Here is a 21616-nt window from a genome sequence, read left to right as displayed (position 1 = left end):
AGAGATGTTTTTTATAGATCCATCAGTTGTTTTTGCAGATGAAAGTTTCCCTTTCAACCAAATGAATGATAGACTCATTGTTGATGGCACATTTCCTGAAGACATGGTTTGCTGATTATGATGGAATTAAAATTCCAGTCTAAAAATACAGATCCTTATGGACTGATCTTAAAGCTGCACAGATTCCATATAGGTCTATAATAAATGAAAATCACATTGCATTCCTTAGGGGTTTCTTTAGTATTAAAGTGGAGGACAGAAACTTTAATTTTCATCAGGTGCCATGTTATATTGAAAAAGAGTGAAGACGTGCAGGGACCTGTAGATTCAAATGGGATTTTCTTCAAACACTGTCAGTAAATTTAATGCATAGAAACAAACAATGAACTGCAAAGATCAAATCCTGAAATAAAAAGGGGATTGTTTTACAAGCAAAGATTGGGAAAATTAAGGCTAAAAGAGGCACCTGAAGTATTGTGTAATGCCATAAGTTACAGCACAGGTACTGTGTAGGAAGTAGGAAGTAGCATTTTTCTCAAAGTGTCGTTTCCTAAGGAAACACATACTACCAAAAAAAAAAAATAATAATCCCAAAACCAACCACATGAGAAAACCCACTAACCTCAAAGAAACAAACAAACAAAAAAGGCTCACATTCACAATAATTAGAGGCAAAAGGAGGAGAAGACACATGCTTTACACTGAGTGGGCACATACTTTGCTGGCCTCCTGGGAGCCCTACAGACAATGTTTTGCCAGCTCAGTGCACTCGTTGTGGCAGTGAGTGCTCAAGTGCTTTTTCTCAGCTATTCCAACCTCACAGACCAGCCAGCAGGAAGGCACATGAAGCTCCCAAAATGAGAGCACTCCAGCCAGAGGAGGTCTGACTGACTGACTTTAGCAGCCCAAGCATCTCCTGAATTATGAGACTGTCCAGCTGGCTTTAAGCCACATTAGCCTGGCTGTGCCTGGTTCCTGCTACTGTATCCGTCTGCTCAGAACAGGAGCTGAGCATCCAAACGCTGAGGAACATTCCCACAACACTTGGATAATTCTGAACTTTAAACTGTTGCACTAAACACAGAGGAACAAAAATTGGTACAGTTTAGCATGGCAAGCCCATTATCCAGCTCACTGCTACCTAAAAGGATATTAACTGAAAGAGTTTATCCATCAAATCTAAGTATTCAGACTGTCTGACCTCCTGAATAGACAGAAGAAATAGCTGGCTTGCAAATAGACTTGAATAGTCCCAATTGTACTATAGGGGGAGAAAGAAGTTCCAGGGATATGTTCCAGATCTACTTCAGGCAGTGAAAATATTCTCACAGGTCTCTAGAGTGATTTGGACTGGGATCTAATTGAATACAAAATATTTGTGAAGCCAAGGACAGTTTTACATAAGTAAAACTTCCTATCAGTACCAGTCTTTCTGCAACCTCGTAAGGGAGGTTTCTTTTTGTCTTCTCAAGATTATCAGGGTGAAATCTCCTCTGAAAGGGACAGCTCCTGTGCTTTGGATTGTCCCACCACAGCCAATCAGTAGCAGAGTGTTTGGAAACATCACCTTCTTTTAGAGTTTGGTGAAAAATTCTGCATCATTTTACAAAACATGTTTAGAATGACAGGTGCCTTAAAAATTACCCAGAAATTGTGATCTTTCTGTTTGTAAACATTTTATCTACACCCTGCCTGCCTTAAGGGAGTCCTAACAGCCTGTATTAATTGCTGCTGTCAAGAATATCATTTATGACAATGAGGCTGGACATTTAGACCAGGTTTCTGAATTATTCCTTTTTTTTTGTTTCAAGCCTGGCTGGCAACAATGTACCAGCAAAATGACTGAAATCTGGCTCTTGTTTTCTTGACTGGGGGCCTCTAAATAAAAAGGAGGCAAAGGCAGATGCAGAGGTAGCACAACTTCTCTTGCACCATTTTCAATGCAGCACTGCTTTCTCATCCTCAGGAGTCCTGAGGGGTTAAGATGCACCCTCTCCTAAATGTATTCCATTGACAAAGGGTCTGAGAGGAATGTTTGCTGCCTGGATTGTCTCCTGTGCACTCAGCTCACCTGAGATGGGGCAAATTAAAAGGTTGTAACCAGTTCTGTGATGGCTTCATGCAGCCTGATCAGCTCTTAATAAAATAAATTAATCCATGTTGAGCAATTGTAATTGAAGCATGAGGATTTTAATAAACCAATCAGAGCAACAATCAGATGTGCCTGATCACATTTTTTAGACTGTACATTAGCACAGAGACATGTTAGTATGGGGGAAATGATACCTTTCTCTTTAGTTATAACTACATATTTTTCATAGTCCCTGATAATATGAAAAGACCTGCTTTAGTCCTTGATACCAATTAACCACTACAGCAGAAGAACTGCAGCAGTGCTGCTCATTTGCAAATTTTGCTCTGTGGTTTTGAGAACCACCCTCTCCCATACTTTGTGATAGTATTTTCCAATATAGTTTATTGCTTCTATGGAAATTAATTCCTCAAACATTCACCTATACTTTCCAAGAACGTGCTTTTTGCTCTTTAGTGTCAGCTGGAGAGGAACATGTTGAGCCAGTCAGTTCCCCAGAGGCATGAAGGCAAAAGTGAGGTGCTTGGGTTTGTTAAGGTTAAAGAAAAACAAACATATCTGTTGATTTTAGTGGTTGCAAGGAGAAGCTTTTGTTCTGTCTAAATACCACCAGTAATCATGCTGTTTTCTGGATTTGGGCCAAAAGATCGCTCAAGTGCCAACTAGGAAAGCTAGACCCAAGTCCCCCTCATAAATCTCAAGTCAATCAGCACCTTATCCCTCCCTTTTGTCACAGATGTGGCAGTCTCACTGAGTTAGAAGCCAGCTTCATAGTGTCATTACGCCCATGAAAATACAGTTTTATATTACATTTACATACAGATTTGCTAATACTCAAAATGCATTTGTTCTGTTATGGAAGGCAAGTCTACTGTAAGAGTGCTGCATGTAAGAGTCAGTAGAGGTTGACATACCTGGATTTGCATCTGTTGGTAGCTCTGCCACATTTTAACAACCTGGTTTTCTGACATCCTTGTATTTCATTATCACAGTCATTAATCCCTTTGTTACTGCAGAACAAAAGAAGATAAATATGTTGCCATGACAACAATGAAACATCTTAATAATTAGCAGACCAATTAGCTGTCTTGGTGAAATGCTGTGACTCAGAACAGATACTAGGCACTGTGTAATTAGGACTTCGGCTTACTAGAGCAAAAGTGCTGCTGATTCCCACAGGGAACAGCCATACAAATGCATTCTTTTACTTAGTGACATCTCACAACAATTCAGTAGAGGATCTGAAGTGTGTGAAGTCTGAAAATTTAAAAGAGAGCTCATACCTTAGAAGTCATAGATTTGGTGTCTCATATTTTTTTGCTTGCATTAACTCAGGTTGTCAAAAATGCAAGAGAAGTTGAAGAAAGGAGATTTTGTCATGTACCTGTTTCTGGTCAAACTGATGTTGTATAATCAGCTTCACTGTTTCCCCTAAAAAGGCAGTTTTAGCCACTGCTTGTGCACAACAGGGTTTGAACACCATCCCCCATGGCAGGGGGAGTGGAACTGGGTCATCTATAAGGTCCTCTCTGACTCAAACTATTCTATGACCCCGTGATCATCTGGGCGTCTCAGCTGTACAGCTGCAGGTGTGGGGAGCACTCAGGAAGGCCTCTCTGCACAGGTTTCCTGAGCACTGACAGAAGCAGCAGTAACACAGGTCTGCCTGGACCTCATTAGGAGTCAAAGATACTAAAAAGATGGTCCCTAAACTGCTGTCTGCTCAGGAATTTATTGCCCTGCATTTTGGGTGGAGTTCAGCCCCTTCCCCATGTTTGGCACACCCATGAGATCTTGCTCTTCTTGGAGGCAAAAGCACAAGAACAGCTGTGAAACTCCCTGAGGACAATATTCTACTTTTGTGACCAGTCAGGGCCTTTTCACTCCTCACTCCATTCCAATGTGGAAATTAGACACTATGAATTCAGGGAGTTTTAACATTTCAGAGAGAAGAAAATCTTTTCACTTGTCTGTCTGTAAAGAAAGAAGGGCCAAGTGTGTTACAGGAGGAGTGCAGAGCTCATCTAAATTTGACATCCAAACACCTGGGGTTTTTTGAACTACTTCAAGTCTAGACTATGTAGCTCTCCCTGCCCTGTTCTTGTGTTGAGCTAGGACTGCTCCCTGCACCTAGCAGGACTCAAACAGCTGAAAGGGGAAAGGTTCTTGTCTATTATTTAATAGCTGCAGATTACCCTCTTGTGTCTCTGCTCGGCTGAACTGCAGCAGTTTTGTGCTTCTTGCCTTCTGCAACCTCTTCACTTACAGCAAAAATACAAATAATATCTATGAAATGAGTCCTGGTTGCTTTCAAATGGACAATTTGCATTTCTGTTTTAAAGAAAGAAACACACAGCTGTGACACCTCTTGTTTTCAGAACACAACACCACAGGGAAACCAAGCAATAAGGCAAGGCTACATGTGGCATTAATAAGCAATTGATTGCAAAAAAAGCAGAGGAAATTCTGACAATTGGATTGTTCTTTAATGGCAACTAAGTGTGCTCACAGGAGGAGGTGGTAAGCTTTGGCAGCACAGATTGTTGGGGTAGGGAAGTACCAAGGAAATGTGAAAATGCCTAAAAAATAAACTGGATAGTGTAGTCATAATGGCATCTGCTGCTGATAAATGCTGTGAAGGTTTTTGTCCAGTGTTTTTATACTACTCTAAGGTTGCATGGCACGCCAGGGGTTTGATTTCACTCTTAGTAGGAACAGCACAACTTTCCATTCAGATTCATGAGCCGAGATAAGCCCTTAAGTACGTATGTTTATGTAACATTGTATTCACAATTGCAAGGAATTTTACATACTGTTTCTTGCTAGTGGCACAGGAATCAGCTTTCTAATACACCTCATGGCAGACCGTGAGAACAAAAGGGAAAAAAAAAAAAAAAGCAATGGCAGAAAATTGTTGGCAAAACTCTGAAATGCTTTGCAAGCAGAACAAAATATTCCCAGTGCTTCTGGAGAAAGCAGCCTGCACCTCAGTGCAGCAGATACCAAGCGAGTGTATATAAAATGTTGCAGGATGGCAAAGTACTATGCTAAAAACCTCCAGACACAGCTCTGCATTTCCCTTTCAGGTGCCTTTTACAGTCGTCAGTGTGAAGGCTGGTAAATATTTAATTAGAAAACCACCATGGAATGCCTCCAAAAAAGCAGAGAGTACTGATGAAAATTATGCAAGTGCTTTTCTTTTTTTTCTTCTGTTTGACCGTACTTTACTCAGGCCCTGGCAAAGTGGGATCATGCAATGTTGGAACTGTCAACTTGTTCTGTGAAAGAACATGAATTCAGTTTCAACTGCACAGTCTGAAGGCAAAGTTATAAATATATTTATTTCGGGGACAGTGGGTGTCTCCTGGGCCAAGAAATTAATTCTGAATGATCATTTCCTCTCAAGGATGCTTGAACACTTGCAAAACACTGAAAGAGGTGTGCAGAGGACTATTTTTTAATTCTTTTAGTCTTTTCACTAATTTGCTCTTATATTTTCTGTTGAGAGATGATCTTTTCCCAGAGATAACCATTGCTTGTTTTGTGTGTCTGTGTGTCTGTGTCTGTGTGTGCAGGCACAATTCCTTCAGGAGGCTCTTGCCAAGGCAGATGCAGGTGTCCAGTGTTGATTTTAACATGGGGACAGACCCAGTTTTGCAAAGGGGAGAGACCACAACCAGCATTGGGAGAATTAAACCAGAACTCTACAAACAGAAGTCTGTGGATTCTGATGGGCAACAAGAAGATGTGAAAACATGTGGAAAACTTAACTTCACTCTCCGGTACGATTATGAGAATGAACTTCTGGCTGTCACAATTGTCAAAGCCTTAGATCTGCCTGCTAAAGACTTCACAGGAACATCCGACCCCTACGTTAAGATTTATCTGCTTCCAGATAGGAAAAAGAAGTTTCAGACACGAGTTCACAGAAAGACATTAAATCCAGTCTTTGATGAAACCTTTCAGTTTCCTGTAGCCTATGATCAACTCAGCAACAGGAAATTGCATTTCAGTGTTTATGATTTTGACAGATTTTCTAGACATGACATGATTGGGGAAGTTATTCTTGATAACCTTTTTGAAGTCTCAGATCTCTCCAGGGAAGCCAATGTATGGAAAGACATCCACTGTGCCACCACAGTAAGTAATGTTACAAAAGCATTAACATCATATTTTCATTTCTCTTTTGTAGTTTTTGGCAGTGTACCCTGTTTATCGGCAGAGTCCAATATAAAAAACATTTAAAAAGAGGAGCTGTCAATATTTTCCTTTGAGCACAGAGAATAATGCTTGGGAAGATATAAAATTTAATTACCAAAAAATCTTCTGGGAGCATGCTGTCATCTTTATGGCTCACTGTGTGTATATAAATCACATTTATTAATTAAATGCTACATCATGAAACTCATTGCTTAGCCAGAACTAATAACATTTTCCTGTTAGCAAAACACCTTGTCCTGCAAAGTGACCATCTATTAAGAAAAAGGGCCCATCCTGTCCTGGTCTTGTTAGGAAATTTTCATAGGTTAGAAACCTTGGTAAAGCAAAGAAGCTGAAAATGCTTGAAGTGTAAAATATTCTTTGCTGACTGCACTGTGCTTAGGGTCCCCAGTAGTTGTATCTGCATTGCTGATGGTTGCTAGGAAAACTCAAGAAGCAGCACAAGCAAGAAGAATTAGGAAATCGAAATTAATTTTTTTATTGTTGCAAGCAAGAAAAGGAGGTCTGTGTACAGGTGACAGGAAGAATGACAGGCTACCAGAGAACAGCAGTCTCCAGATATTGCTTTATTTACCTTCAATTACAAACTCATCCTCCCTGATAGGGATTTGAAGGGGGAAAAAAACCCAAACAGTTAAAATAGTGAGGTTTAGGGTGCTTTGGTTTTGATTTTGGTTTTAGTTTCTTTTCAACTGGCATGCTATTTATACAGAAGTTTTGCCATCCTTGGTTCTGTGGGTGTATCCAAACAGTGTGACTCATCCCAAGGTTTCAGCACGGGCTGGGTTTCCACATGGGGGTGAATGGAGGACAGACCAGTGCTACACATCACTGACAGAAAATTCACACTGTCCCTTCTCTGCAGCCAGAGACTTCCCATGCCTTTTTCACCAAAGGCTTTCCTGATGTTCATACCTGATAGACAGGTCCAGGCCTGCATGATTAGAAGGACAAGGAGCACTGATATGTCCTGGCCAGTTTGAGCATGAGCTCTGTGATCCCTGAGAAAGAGAAATATCAGAGAGTGTTGAATAGTGCAGTCAGTTTTCAAATGTGAATTCACAACAGCTGCTATTTATTTCGACTGCTCTGAACAGCCTTCAGCACACCTCCAGAAATCTGTGGATGCTTAGTTTGACCAAGCTCAGATTTAAGGTAAATTTAAGAATTGTGTTCTCACACTTGAAATTGAATCTATGTTTAAGGTCTTGGAATAATAGTCCACATAACCGTTTTTAAAAATTTCTTCTAGCTTTGATATTGTATTTAATACCTTAGTAATTACTTAAAAGCACTTTTCACTGGCAGCAGGTGTGTCTATGAGACTTTCAACTGATAACTAGAATGGTTTCAGCAAATAATGATCTCTGGACTGTTCATCACTGGTTTTGAGCAGATGGAAATGCCACACCAGATCATGCATTTGGGGTTGACACTAATACACATATGGGTGAAAATGGTTGCTAAACTTGGCACTGGATCCCGATTCAAGTTTCTTCCTCACTAAGGGTTAAGGTTAAAGCATGCAGTTTTTGTGCCCAACTCATTCTGCTGGTGTTTTCCTCTGTGTCAAGCTTAAAAGAAAGCATGAGGGTTTCGGATTTCAGCCTTTCAGTCAGTATAGTTTAAAGTGCTGCTTGTGTATGAAAAGGTTGTCTCTACTTAAACCATCAACAATGGGCACATAAAATTGAGGTGTCTTCTAGTGCTGAGTAACCTCATTATCTTTCACAAACCTTACCCTATTCTCAGAAAATTATGTAAGAAATTGGCAATTGATTTTTTTTTTTTTCCTGGAAAAATTAAGCCTTCCCAGAAGTTGTCCCATAACTTTTTGTGCAATGTGCTGCCTTGTGTTTTACTTGAGCTGTTCCATGAAATCAGAATACAGGCTTCTAGTTTTGTCATTTCAGAAACTGTAAGTTGAGAGAGCAAAACCTTCAAAGGAATAAACACTGTGTGAGATGTTAATCAGTGAGAACTCACTGTCTTAAACACCAGACATAAAGTTTACCAAAGTCACTAACTAGCAGTTAAATGACTAGTGTTGGCCAGAGCCAACTGAACTTTGATAAACCTTGAAAAAGAAAGATCCAGCTGGTTCTACAACTGGTGCAAAATCATTCTAATCCAAGCAAATGTGCTTTGGTGTTCATAAAGAATCCTTGCAAATCAAGCAGGCTGTGTGATTGGAAAAGGCCATCCCCACCCACTAGAGCCCAGGAACCAAGATGCCATTCTGCAAATGTATTTCTCTCATGCTTTTTACTTCTTCACCTTTGCTCTGTTTTGTTCTATGTTATGAGAAGTTTTTGTCTCTGTTCAGATGTGATTCCTACACCCAGTGGTCTGCTCGTGCTGTTGCTAAATGATAGATGTGGAAAATAATAGAAGTGATAGATCAAAGAATTAGTCCAAAACTTAAAAAAAAACCAATGGAAGCAGCCTCTCCTCAGCTGTGAATCTTTTACATCTCTTCCACAGTCAAGAATTTTCTACTCAGAAGTTAAAATGAGGGTAAAAAAAATTCCTATTACCAGTGTGAAAAGAATCTATTCTTATGACACCAAACTCTTCAGTCTTCAACACTACTAGAGAGATTTACCAAAAAGATGAATTGCAACATTCTGCCTATGAAGGAAATTGCTACAGGAGATCAGGAGATTCTTTGTTATGCAACAACTTTTTGTCAGGAGCTAACATAATTTTAAAAAGATTTCTTGTCCAACCGTAAGGAGTTTTTATTTGGTACAGGAAATACAGTCTGGGAAAATCAGACTGAATGGTTGCATTGAGTCCTTTTGGCTCTAAACCCAATGCCTCTGTGTGAATCTACAGTTTTAATACACTTTATTTGCTCCTAATAATAATTTGAAATTATTCTATGGAAGTGCAGGATTGGCCCCCACACACACACTCATTTTTATTCTCATTGTTTTCAGATGCTGATATTTATTCATATTTTGTAGTTTGGGTTTTTGCCTTCCTTTCTTCATTCATACCATTGTTTCTCTGTTGTATTTCTGTGTTGTTGTTTCTATATTGAAAACATGTTTTATAATATGTAACATGTACCTGTTTTAAGTGCTAAAGTATATTCCTTTCTTAAAGTTAGATTATTAATGTAAATTTAGAGCAAAATCAGTAGTGTAGGAAAAGTATCTTAGATATCTGGTATATCCCCAGATTTTGTTTGAATAGGTGATTGAATTTTCAATTAATAGTCCATCATTTGCTTTTGTTCATCTGATTAACTAAAAAAAAAAAAAAAAGGAAAATAATCAAGAGTCAGCTTTGGACTACCTGTGAAGGTTGTTCATTATATTGGAATACTGTAATTCTCACTACACTTGAGAAAATTAATTCATTACATTAGAGGCAAACAAATAATATCTAATGGATTGTTTAATCAAAACATGAGGGTTCTGTTTGTGTCAAGTGCTTGTAAGTTTTGCATACATTTCTGAGGTTTTGTTACTATCAAAATATACTGCATACTTTAAAAAAGTAAACTCTATTTGGAATTGCTAACAAGCACTTCTAATATTCAGTGTCTTAAAATTTTCTAGGCAAGAAGTCCACTGCTTGGGATCCAACAATTTCTGCATGTAAACATTTATTGGGTTACAATAATACTTTTAAAAATTATCACTGCTTTGGAAACTTTCTCTAATGCTGTTGCCTAAAAAAATTGGCAAGTGACTGTCAGAAAGCTTTTTTTTTTTTTTCTGAAGGTATCCTGTGAAGTCTGTTAGAGTAACCAATTATAGGAAACCATGCAACTGGGAAAAAAAATAAAGAATTTAGAGGAAAGCCATTCCCATTTCCAACAGTGGTAGTCTCTTGGGGATCTTAGTCATCAAATTGTCATGTACTTGTACCCTCTTGAATTATCTCACAGTAGACAGATGGAACTTGATTATTATTTAGTTCTCCAACACCAGGCATTTCAGTGCTGCAGTTTGCTCATTTGTGAAGTGGAATGTAAAAGCAGATTTTGTAAGGACACAGTCTTCATGTGATGTCCATGGTGCACAACTGCTGTTTCCAAAGCAATTGGAATATAATTATTAACATCTCTGGGAAAGACAGAAGTGCTTAAATGCATATATTTTTAAATAAGTAGGACAGTAACATTTGTCTCAGTTCATTTATATCAAACTTCTGCCAGAGTAGGGAATAACACAGGTAATTCTGCTGGCTGCTGGCCTCTGTTATGGAAATAGATTCTTCTGATTTCCTCATCAAACAAGAATGAAACCCACATCTGAATTTCACCCAGAGCATAATCTTTGCTTTGTTTTCTCCATCTCCCCTGCTTTGTAAGTGGGCAAAGCTTTTCCCTGAGTAAGGCAGTTGTGGCAGAGGCTGGCAGAGGTGTTTTTTGTAGCCCAGCCTTGAGGCCACATTTTAAGGACTGTCCTGTTTCCTTTTGTTCAAAGAGCAGCTCTATGAGGAAAAGATTTATCACCAGCAATGTGGTGGGCCAAGCCCTACAGCTACCCATCTTCATCAGAATGCACTTAGACCTATGAATATCTCTGGAAATGCACCTGAAAGGTTCAATAGAACCTTAAACAGGTTCCTAAAAGTCCTTAAAGAACCTTAAAGACTCGGGGCTTGTCAGTGTAGGAACATTGATCATCTCTGCAAATGGGAAGAGCCCCTTCTAAGCCAAGAACTGCTGGCACTTGCATTTCTGCTCAGGGCCAGTGATAAAAGGGATCCATGTGACCAATGCTGCTGCTGAGCAGCTGAGAGAATACTCTGGATCACTCTTCAAACCTTTTGGATACCTTAATTTAAACCTTCTGGAGACCTTAATTTATGTTTGGAACTGCTTTAGGTCTGGTTGATAACTAGAAAAGGCAATGGAGATATGGTGGATTTCTGTCCAGTTACTGAAGGCTGGGATGGTTTCTATTATTATTATTTAATGTTTCTTTTCATTTGAAATGACAAATTATTTTAATATTTTGATTTTCTAAAGGCAAACCGCTACTTTCACTCTACCCTAAAAGTAATAAATATTAGGTGAATGAAGGGCATGGTTTCCTCAAGGGACTTTTATATCTCTGCATCCAGCCAGCACTGTGGCAGCTGCAGGTGCATGACTTGTCTGACCTGCTGTGTCCTGAGAGCTCTCTGAGTTTCTCACTGCAAAGCCTCTTTGCAGACATTGCACTGCAGCTCCAGAAAAGCATCTTTCTACGGGGGGCTACAGAAAATTTGGTTCATTCTCCTGTCACAGCTGGTTCACAGAAGCAGCTCTGCTCTCAGCTGTTCTGAGGCAGGAGTAGGCAACGCCCCGGTGCACCAGACAGATGGTTCTGTACAGAGGGAGCAGCACAAGGAGCACCCAGGAGGATTCCAGGGCATTCTGCAGCCTCAAGGAATTCTGCCCCTGCCATCAGGGCTGCAGCCAGCAGCAGAGCTTACCCAGAGCAACCAGGGTGACAGGCTCAGGCAAGCATCAGCCCCCCACAAACAGAGGACACGGTCATTATAGAGCAACAGGCCCCACTGCTTCCATACTGTCTTCCACAGAGGCAAGAACAAACACAAACTTAATTGATTCATTTCCCAGGGCAACAGCTCAATCAAGAGGTGGTGCTGAGAGGAAGGAAAGAGCTGGGTTTGATATGCAAAGAATAACAGGAGACGAAAATAAATATTAGCGGTGGGGACAAGGTTTCCAAAGGAAAATCCCCTCGAGAGGTGGTAGAATCAGCTCTGCAGTCTGAGCCTCACAGAACTTTTAATAATTTCTGTGATAGCAAGGGTACCATCAGATTCCAAATGCATAAATGAGAAAACAGACTGGTAGATTTTTCTTCTGTTCTATACTATCATCCTTTGAACTCTTGCTATGTGCCTCAAAAGCAGGAATACCTTAATACATTCTTAGCTAATTTTCTCAGGGGGCAGTTCTTCTTTCCCCGTCCATCCAACTCCCAACATTCATTGTTATATTTTATCCCTGATTCTTGAAGCTTAATTTCAGTAGTTTTTATTGGAAAACATAAATATATATGTTTCTAAACAGAGAAAGAAAAATCTGTGCTATGGGGGAATTATACTCCTGCAGTATTTGAGTAATCCAAAGGTCTCACTCTGCCGACACATTTTTCTTCAAATTTACATGACATATAGAAGGACAATTTTCAGTGTTACTAAAGGAAACAGCTAAAAGTCTAGAAAAGCAAATGCTTGAATACCTTCTCAGGTAGCTAGAAAATTACTATTATTATTTATTATGATGGCTTGCTCAAAATATAGCAGGAAAACTGAGAATGAAATTTGCAATTAATTTGGTTAGAAATCAAGTACAAATGGAATTCATGCTGCCATTAGTATTTTTGCTGTGCTACTCATACAGGCAGTCTTTAAAACGTCATTCTAATTACAATTAATAGGAAAGTAGTTCCAGACATTAAAATTGAGATTAAGAACTGAAATTCTTACTGTGGATTATGATAATATGAATGATAAAGTAGCAACAAGTAATTTTTTGAGGGAATCTAATTTCTACTGCACTACTAATTATGCAGATACTTGTTCTTTTAACCATAGAAATCAATGACAGACTAGTAACAACAAAATCATGTAAATTTTCCAGTTCCAGTAGCATTTACATAGTTCATTGTAAGAATACAGAGCAAGTTTTAAGATTTTTTAAGCTGTTTTAAGATTTTGTTTGAATTTCAAAGCTTGAAAAACTAATGGAAAAGAAGAGGAAACAAACATCAGTGAAAAAATGATCTGAAGTTGTGACTCAGTAATGACACCTTTTTTCATATATCAGGTCCCTATAAGCTTTTCACCCTTGCTGTCATAGTTAAGATGTTGGCATAGAGGAGGGAGACTGTGAAAGTTATTAGACTATCAGCATAGGGAATAAACAGTTTTCCTGTTCAGAGTTATGGGAGTTGATACCTGAGTAGAACCACCCTGAACATGGAAGGATCTATAGCCACCTTCCCCACTGAACTTGTGGGGGTTCCTAGTTAAAAGTTGTCTCTTTTATTGAATTTTATGGAGACTACTGAGAAAATTAATTGGCAGCAAAGCTTTTTCCAGCAACAGCAGTTCAGAAACCTCATTCAGTTTAATTGATGCTCCTCTACAAGTTCTCCAAACTTCTCTTCATATCCCTTCCCTTTTATCCATATTGTGAGTGGGGAGCACAGCCTCTGTAGAAATGCTGCAATTTTTACAGGCATATGTGTGGAAATGAGAGCACTGGTGTCCATTGGGTATGATAACAAATAGAATAGAATAAGAATTTTTTTATTTCTGACTGTGCCAACTCCTGGACTAATTTCCCAGGAGCCTACAAAGCACAGAATGTGGACAGATCCTAATGGAAGTAATGGAAAAATATTATTAGCACATTCATTCACGTGGTTACTAATGTGGGATGAGAATTATGCTAATTTTAAAAATCTGCATTCTATAGCTCAAAACCCACAAAGTTCATCAGAATAACTGATATGTGCATGTCAGACCTTTTTTTTTTTCCTTTGCCTTATTTTGTTTTAGACCCACCATACCAGAAAATGGATGGGGTAGAGGTGAAAGGGTAGCTTTGAAAGTAGCTGAAGCTGCTGGAGTGCTGGGCAGTTTCAGGTCCTTAGTGCTGTGGGGTGGCTGGTGGGTACAGAAGGGAAATATTTCACAGGGAAATAAGTGAAGGACAGATATGAGGTGTCAACAGAAGCTTCCATTTGCATAACTGCAGCTATGCTGGATGCTGGTTTTTCTGTACCTGCTATTGGAAGCCAGTGGGAGGCAATCATTACAAAAATCCATAAATCTAGCTGTTAATTGAAACCCAAATTCAGTTCAAGAAGAAAAAGAAAAAAATCAAAATAGGTCTATGAAAGAGATGAAGTGTCATGGGACTTAAGTCATGTGCAATTTTCATAAAATATGTGATATATGTAAGGCAATTTGAGGATTATTTTAAAATATGCACAAATCACAACCACTGGATTGTGTCTTGTGAGTTGTGTTTTGTTTGAGGCACACTGTGATGCAGATGTGGTTGTTGGGGGCAGTCTGTGCCTTGATTTTTCAGGTTTGCTTGTACTGAAGGGCTCCTGTCAGACTACTTCTGTCAACTTAATTATCTAGTGAATTAGAAAGTAAAAAAACACATCAATTTTCCATAGCATTGAGATTCTAAATTAAATTGAATGCTATATTTAAATCTCAACTAAAATTAATAATGTTTAAGGATCCAGGGAATCTTAAAATGTTACTCATGATAATCAATGTGATTAACAAAGACTGTCATGAGAAGTTTAAGAAAAAACAAAACAAAGAGTTACTATGTATATAATCTAGGTCTGAATCTGTGTTTTCAGCTCTGAATTTATAAATCTCTAGTGCTCAAATTAACAATAAAAGTGTGTGTATGAAAATGGAGATACCTCAGACATTTTTTGCAATACCCAGTTTTTTATACTATAATTATATGGGTATCATTTTAATCTTAATTCTTCCAAAGAACATTTAGAACTTCACACAGTCACACTCCTGTATGAAAAAAAAGATCACCAGTCTTGGCAGATCCTCAGAGTAGAAACTGCTTTTCCCTTCCCCTCAAAAATTCAGAGTAACAACAGAGTGAGTTTGGCAAGCATTTTGAGCAATGCTTCTTTTTAAGTATTTTAAAATATTAGTACATAGTCTGTATTCTTCTTTATCAGCTGAGTTCACACAAACCTTTGAGTGTCTACCCAATTCCTCTTCAAAAAGAAATAATAGAACACTCAAGTTCATACTCCCATCTTCAAAAATTATTTTTTCTCTATTCACCTACACAAGCCATCTCTCTAAAGAAGAAAAAATTAGATCTTTTTATGAGCTACCCATGGTGTTTCATGATCCAACCCACCTTCATCACTTTTGTCTACATAGACCTGAGGTAACTTTGAAGCACTAAAACTCAGGGGACTCTATTTTCTTTTCAAACAAAAGAGCGAGATCTGTTTGAGAAACAACCATCAGACTCTAAACTCAGAGAGCAATGCCAGTAGGAGAAGATCTGCTTGAAACTGTGTTCAGATATGTCAGAATTGTAAAATTTAATACATCACTTGCCACTGTAACAAATGAGTGGAAATAATTGCCATTCAGTTGTTCAAGTTTTATTTGTTTTCTGAAATAGAAAATTGGGTTTGGTAATTTAGTCTCTGGCACAAAATTCTGCACTTTTTGTGACAAAAAAGGAGAGGTCAAATAGCTATATTTGTCATGTGTGAACTGAATGAGCCCAATCATTTTGAAATTCTGGGAAATCTGAAATTCTGACAAGCATGAAATTTGCCCACAGTTCGTGTTCACATGCTTATCAAACTAGTAATTGTCAAAACAAAATCCCAGCAAAATGACTGAACTTGTGAATTGACCAACCTGCACAAAAGTCAATATTTTATTACCACTGCAACACAGACTTTAAAGCTATTCCAAAACTGTATTCTTGACTCTAGTCTGCAATGCAGGGGAAAAAAACAATAACAAAACAAAATACAAAAACTTCACACCCCGAAGCATGTGATTAAGTTCATCTTTACTCAAGAAAGATGTGAAATACTTGTTTCAATTTAGACAGAGTATTAGCCTGAAGGAAGTCAATAAAACTTCACAGCAGTTCACAGCAGCTGAAGAATGTGAACAAGAAGCCCAGTCTTGTCTTGTAACAGTAAACAATATATTTGTCATCTACACAGCAATCATTATTTTAATATGTTTCATTTAAAAATATATTATGTTTGCTTTCTGATGCTAGAACAGCTGTACAGTAAATCCAGCAGCTCTCAAACAAATCTGTGCTCTCAGGGTAACTGTATGTTAGACAGATAAAATACTGAAGCTGAGATGTTAAAAATAAGACTTTTAGTATTAGTCCAAAAATAAAAGTCCTTTGAGATCACATGAGCATGCTTGAGAGTGGCTGCCTTACAGAGTGGCTTCCTTACATGCCCCTTACAAACTCATATCCTAAGTTCTTAATGTGCAATTTTTTGGAGGGTCGGGAGGTAGGTGTAGTTAAAATTTAGAACAGGAAAAATTTAGAACATAGCAAACATCTCAAAACTTAAACTTTTGCAGTGCTAGGATAATTGTATAACTGAGAAACTCCCTCCCTTGGGTTACACACCTCAAGTCTTGTAGCATCTAAACTGTATGGCAACATCTTATTTCATAAGCACTTAGCACATGGTCCTGATATAGAAACTGTTATTAAAATTTATATGGAACCTATCCCTCCTTCTAGTATATTATCCTCCAAAAAGTTGTTGTTGAGCCAGAAAAGCTGTAGGTGCTACTCCTTTACTTTGCTTTTCTTCTGAAACAGAACAACCTCTTAAAGCACATTGAGAGCAGTGAAGAGAACAACCTTTATGAGCATATTCTTCTTTTTGAAGCACTTTGACAGGACTAGCTTTTTATACACATACCTGTGCAGAAATTATTCTCCTACCTAAATTCCAGTGTCTAAAGGGCATATAAGTGTTCATGACCTAAATATTCCATCAGATTTCTTTCTATATGGGTTGATGGACTATGAGTGTTTTCAAGAGCAGAACTCGACATTCTATTTTCAGGACCTTTTCATTTGTGTGAATTCAACACAAAAATATCAGGAATCCAGAAAGTTTTTTCTCTGATTTTGGTTTAATTTCCCAGTTTAGTAATTGAAAATCTCATCTCTAAACTATTATTTTGTTGTTACTCCTCCTGTACTTTACAGAAATAATTTTTGAAAATTGCTTGTGGCTTCTTCAGAAGCATCTGAGGCTGCAAAAGAAGTCTCTCTCCATGTTAAAAGAAATATTACAGTTGTGCATGATCTGAACTGAATTTGGGTAGCATGATCAGGTTTCTAATAATTGCTATTCTTTTTCAGGAAAGCATAGATTTGGGTGAGATCATGTTTTCCCTTTGTTATTTGCCTACTGCTGGGAGAATGACTTTGACAGTCATCAAATGTCGGAATCTCAAAGCAATGGATATAACTGGTGCATCAGGTGAATCTACTTCTTTTAAAAAAGGCAGAGGCTGTTCAGGAAGGGGATGAGTAAGAGCTCCTTGGGTTTTGTGTGTCTAACATGGCCGGGGGATGGAGGTGGCAGAGAATGAATACAGACCCTGATAGATGGACTGGCAGCCAGCGTGTCTGAATGTCGGAATGGCCATACCTTTCCTTTGCATTTACAGCATGATGAAAGCAGTGTTTTCCAGGGTCACTCAAATCTTTGCAACCTTTTACCTTAGCAGTACAGCATTCCTACCACAAGTGTTGTTCTTATGCTACCATTTGAATGGCTTTGAGTCCTAATGCATGAACTGATTATCTCTTACTCAGATCCATACGTCAAAGTGTCGCTGATGTGCGAGGGACGGAGGCTGAAAAAGAGGAAAACAACCACGAAGAAGAACACACTGAATCCTGTTTATAATGAGGCCATCATCTTTGATATCCCTCCAGAGAATGTGGACCAGGTCAGCCTCTCCATTGCAGTGATGGATTATGACAGGTAAGCACAGTTCTCTTTCTGGCCAGAGACAGCTCCTGATCACTGCAAGCGACTGCTGTCTGCCTTGACCTTACGAGCAGCTTCAGCGTCACAAAAGATAAAGCCTTGGGGCCTTTTCATGAAGAAGTTTAAAGCTTCCACACCTTTTAAAGCACATGGCTTTTTATCTGTGTCTTAAATGACTGAGATGAGGAAGAAATATGGCTCAATTTTCTTCCAGGCCACTAGGCCTGACATACATTCCTGTCCATTTCTGGGGGCTGGACTATGTCCTAACTTTATAAATCAGGTATGTCTTCTAGCCTAAAAAAGTCCCTCACACCTCTATTTTCTATTTAAATGGCAGGTGTTTGAAAGTAAAGAAAATTTCAATGACTAAAAAGGAATTAAATGCTAATTATGTCATTGAACTAAGTCATTAATTATCTCTTTGATTGATTCAGTAAAATAACCTTTTAATGTGTAACCTTCAATATGGAACCTTTGGGTTCCGCCCTCACTGATAACATGTCTTAGGCTAATTATCTATGGCTTCACTGAGAACTGACAGGAAAAGACTCTTGTCTAGAGTGGCTCAAGGACTGCAGGTTGATCAAGACTGTGAGTGACAGAATCCTACCCAAGCCAAGTCTGCTTCATTCAAGTGCTCTTAGTAATGAGCTCCTGAGATTGCAAGGCAAATAAACAGCGAAAGTCCAATTTAGTAACATCACCCTTCAGATTGTTTTCCCTTGCCATCAGATTTCTGGTTGTTCTCCAAGTTCTGCCAGGAAGACTTTCTCACTCAGATGTGACAGTGGCACCATGGTGCCATTAGCAGGGAAGGAGCAGAGCAGCTTGCACACTTCCAGTCCTCCTCAGCCCCTTCCTTCCCAGCACTTGCTAAGGGGAAATTGGAAAGCATTATTCTAAGGTACACAGAGTCAAGGTACAGAAAATTACTTTCTGGTGTTCCTCAACCAGTTTATGGCACTGTGAGGAGCACGAAGTATTAAGGTATAGCCTATTACAACTATGACTCTTACCTTTCACATTTTTGACTGAACTTCCAAAGATCACAACAGCTGGAGCTAAGAAACAGTTTATGAAATTATGTCTGAAGCATTTGCAGCAGGAAATGTATTCCCCACCATTTTCCTTCACCTTCCTCTCACACAAAATTCAAGCATGTTTTCCTTCAGATACCTTTGTGTATTATGATCCTTTTCTGTCCTTGTGTCTTTTGGGTTGTAACCTTTTAATGGCAAGGATTATGCTTTCATTGCTATTTTTATAGCTGCTAGAAGCACTCTGGTGGTGGCTGGAGGTTTTTGATGTTACCATTACAGAATTTAATATTACTATACTACCATTACAAGTAATATCTGTAATAAATGATGCGAAAACTTTGGTCATGTATTCTGTGCCACACTAAGCCAGTAAAGAGGATTGTATATCAGATGTTATTAAAACTATTTTTTATTAAAAATAAATTCTTTCTCACTCTGCAATTCTCAGAGTAGGGCACAATGAGGTCATTGGAGTGTGCCGGACAGGAATTGACGCCGAAGGCCTTGGCAGAGATCACTGGAATGAAATGTTGGCTTACCCACGTAAACCAATTACTCACTGGCACCCACTAGTAGAGGTAAGAAGTAGCAAAATTTTCTCCTTGATATTGAATGGCTTTGCCCCTCACATTTATGGGCTTCTGAGAATCATGAAAATCAGTGCAGCACCTATAGAGCAGGTAGAAGATCATTAGCACAGCCTAAATCCAGTTGTATGGGTTTATCTATCATTTAAAAGGGCCATTTCAACAGTTTCCATGATGCTCTGATGGCATTGTAAGATTACATTTAGGCATTTTAAATTCCCAGAGATAAAGAGCTTACAGATACTTAGAAGAGATCATTTGCAAAAATTTCAAAAGCAATCATTTCCTATTCAAAAATCTTTAGCATAAGCTGCTGTTGCTAAAACATTAATCTGTAACTGGCCTGCAAATTAGGCTAAATTGTGGCAACATACCAGCAGCTCCCTCCAGAGTTATTCAACAGATGCTTACTGGAAGCTTTTTCAAATGTAGAGGTGATTATATCTACAAGTCTCTGGGCTTGGACTCCCTCTGTGATCTGCTGTGGCCACACATTGCTGGTGTTCTGTACACAAAAATCCTCACAGCTCTGGACTCAGAAAAACACATATTGAAGCCTTAGGAAGCAGCAGGGCACAGAGGCACTGTTTAGCCCATCACAAAAGCAATCTGTAGAAAAATGATTTGCTGCCTGAGGCCATGTGATTCCCCCACTCTGTAGCACATGGCTGCACAACATCTCCTGTGAGAGGTAGCAAAAGCATAATATTAAGGCTTCAGTAAATCACCAAGAGTTTGGGGGCGAGGAAACTGAATCAAGGAAATGTCTTTTAGAGGTTCGTGACTCTGTCTAGTCTATGTAAGTTAGGAGACAGAGGTGCCACTCTGTTGGCGAAATAAATCCATTCCTGTGAAACGAGTCAGAGCATTTTTAGAAGGTCACTTCAGAAATTTTCTTTCCATTATTAGTTCTGCTGGAGACTTTGACACCAGAGACTTTGATCCAGAGACTAGAAAGGGTCTGGATGTGATCTGGATTCTTTTTTGAGAGTCTCTCATCCTCTGAAATGAGTGTGATGCACAGCCAGATGTGATAACATCTGTAAAAATAACACTTTTCTTGCAGCTACCTGGCCGAGCAACCAGTTTTGACAGCCAGGGATCCTGTTCCTCACCCAAACCACCGCTTACGCCCTAGGAGCCAGAAAGGATCCATCCTGCTCAGTGTCCAAAGCTCCCCCCTAGCTCACATCTACATCAACAGAAGGTTTGCATTCTGCAGATGAACTGTATCCATATTTTTTATCAAAATGCATCTTTCCTGTTCTAAGTCTTATATGATAACTTATAATAATTTGTTAAAGTGTGAATGAAGTTGACTCAAGTCAAATATAACCCCTCCTTGTGCAAATTCATTCACCTGTTTTTATCTCTGGCATGTATCCAGGATCATATTCAAGCAGTGGTTTGATGGGGCCTGTATCTTTTCAGAGGCAAAGAAACCAGAAAAAAAGATCCCTTAAGTAATTCAAAACTACTGCACCTTTTAACACCTAATTCTTGTGAGGGAGAGCAAATAGTCATACACAGTTCATGCAGTAAATGCCTTCTAAATTGCACTAAATTCTCTGTGACTTTGCAAGACAGCACATCAAACTGGATGTTGCATGAAAAAAAACCAACTGTTGTCATGTTTTGTGTAGCTGGAAAATCAGTTCATTCCTTGGGCAGGGAGGAAGGGCTGATTTAAAGCCCACTGGAGGCAATGAGGCAGCTCTATTGACCTCAGTGGGTTTTAGTCCAGCCCTTCTGAAACAGGTATGAGAACTGGATCTATGCAGTTATAACCTTCCAGCACTCATGATAACAGCTGCATCTCTACACAAGTCAAACTGCAGAGGAGAGAATGCTCAGACGTAAAGGAATTGATTTAATGTGATTTTTCTCTTCACAAAGTTGACCAAATATTGCAGTTACCCACAGCATTTCTGTGATTCTTGATTTAATGTGACAGACTTAGATTTCTTTGAAGTTATTTTGACTGAGTGCACAGCACACATGGAATTTAGTTTCTGGTTGCTGGCTGGATGCCTCTAGACACATATGCTAAATATGAATTTGAGATGTGTTTTCTGTCAGTCTATGGCGAGACAAATCAAAATGTGACTATTTTACAAG

At 38.9% G+C, this 21616-nt stretch overlaps 1 protein-coding gene across 1 annotated transcript in view; it reads left to right on the top strand.

Moving 5' to 3' along the window:
* SYT10 (synaptotagmin 10) overlaps window positions 1-20853 on the top strand; it is a 34953-nt gene extending 14100 nt beyond the window's left edge. Inside the window, exons 3-7 of the mRNA XM_066551127.1 lie at window positions 5668-6232; window positions 17232-17352; window positions 17691-17862; window positions 19360-19489; window positions 20565-20853. Of these exons, the coding sequence (XP_066407224.1) occupies window positions 5668-6232; window positions 17232-17352; window positions 17691-17862; window positions 19360-19489; window positions 20565-20636 (1060 nt within the window). The 3' untranslated portion in view covers window positions 20637-20853. The remainder of the gene's footprint in view (window positions 1-5667; window positions 6233-17231; window positions 17353-17690; window positions 17863-19359; window positions 19490-20564) is intronic.
* The last annotated feature ends 763 nt before the right edge of the window (window positions 20854-21616 follow it).

Source organism: Molothrus aeneus, chromosome 5 (genome assembly GCF_037042795.1).
Source record: "Molothrus aeneus isolate 106 chromosome 5, BPBGC_Maene_1.0, whole genome shotgun sequence".
Taxonomy (NCBI): domain Eukaryota; kingdom Metazoa; phylum Chordata; class Aves; order Passeriformes; family Icteridae; genus Molothrus; species Molothrus aeneus.
Note: the sequence above shows the minus strand (reverse complement) of the source record. Positions and strands in the feature narration are given on the sequence as shown.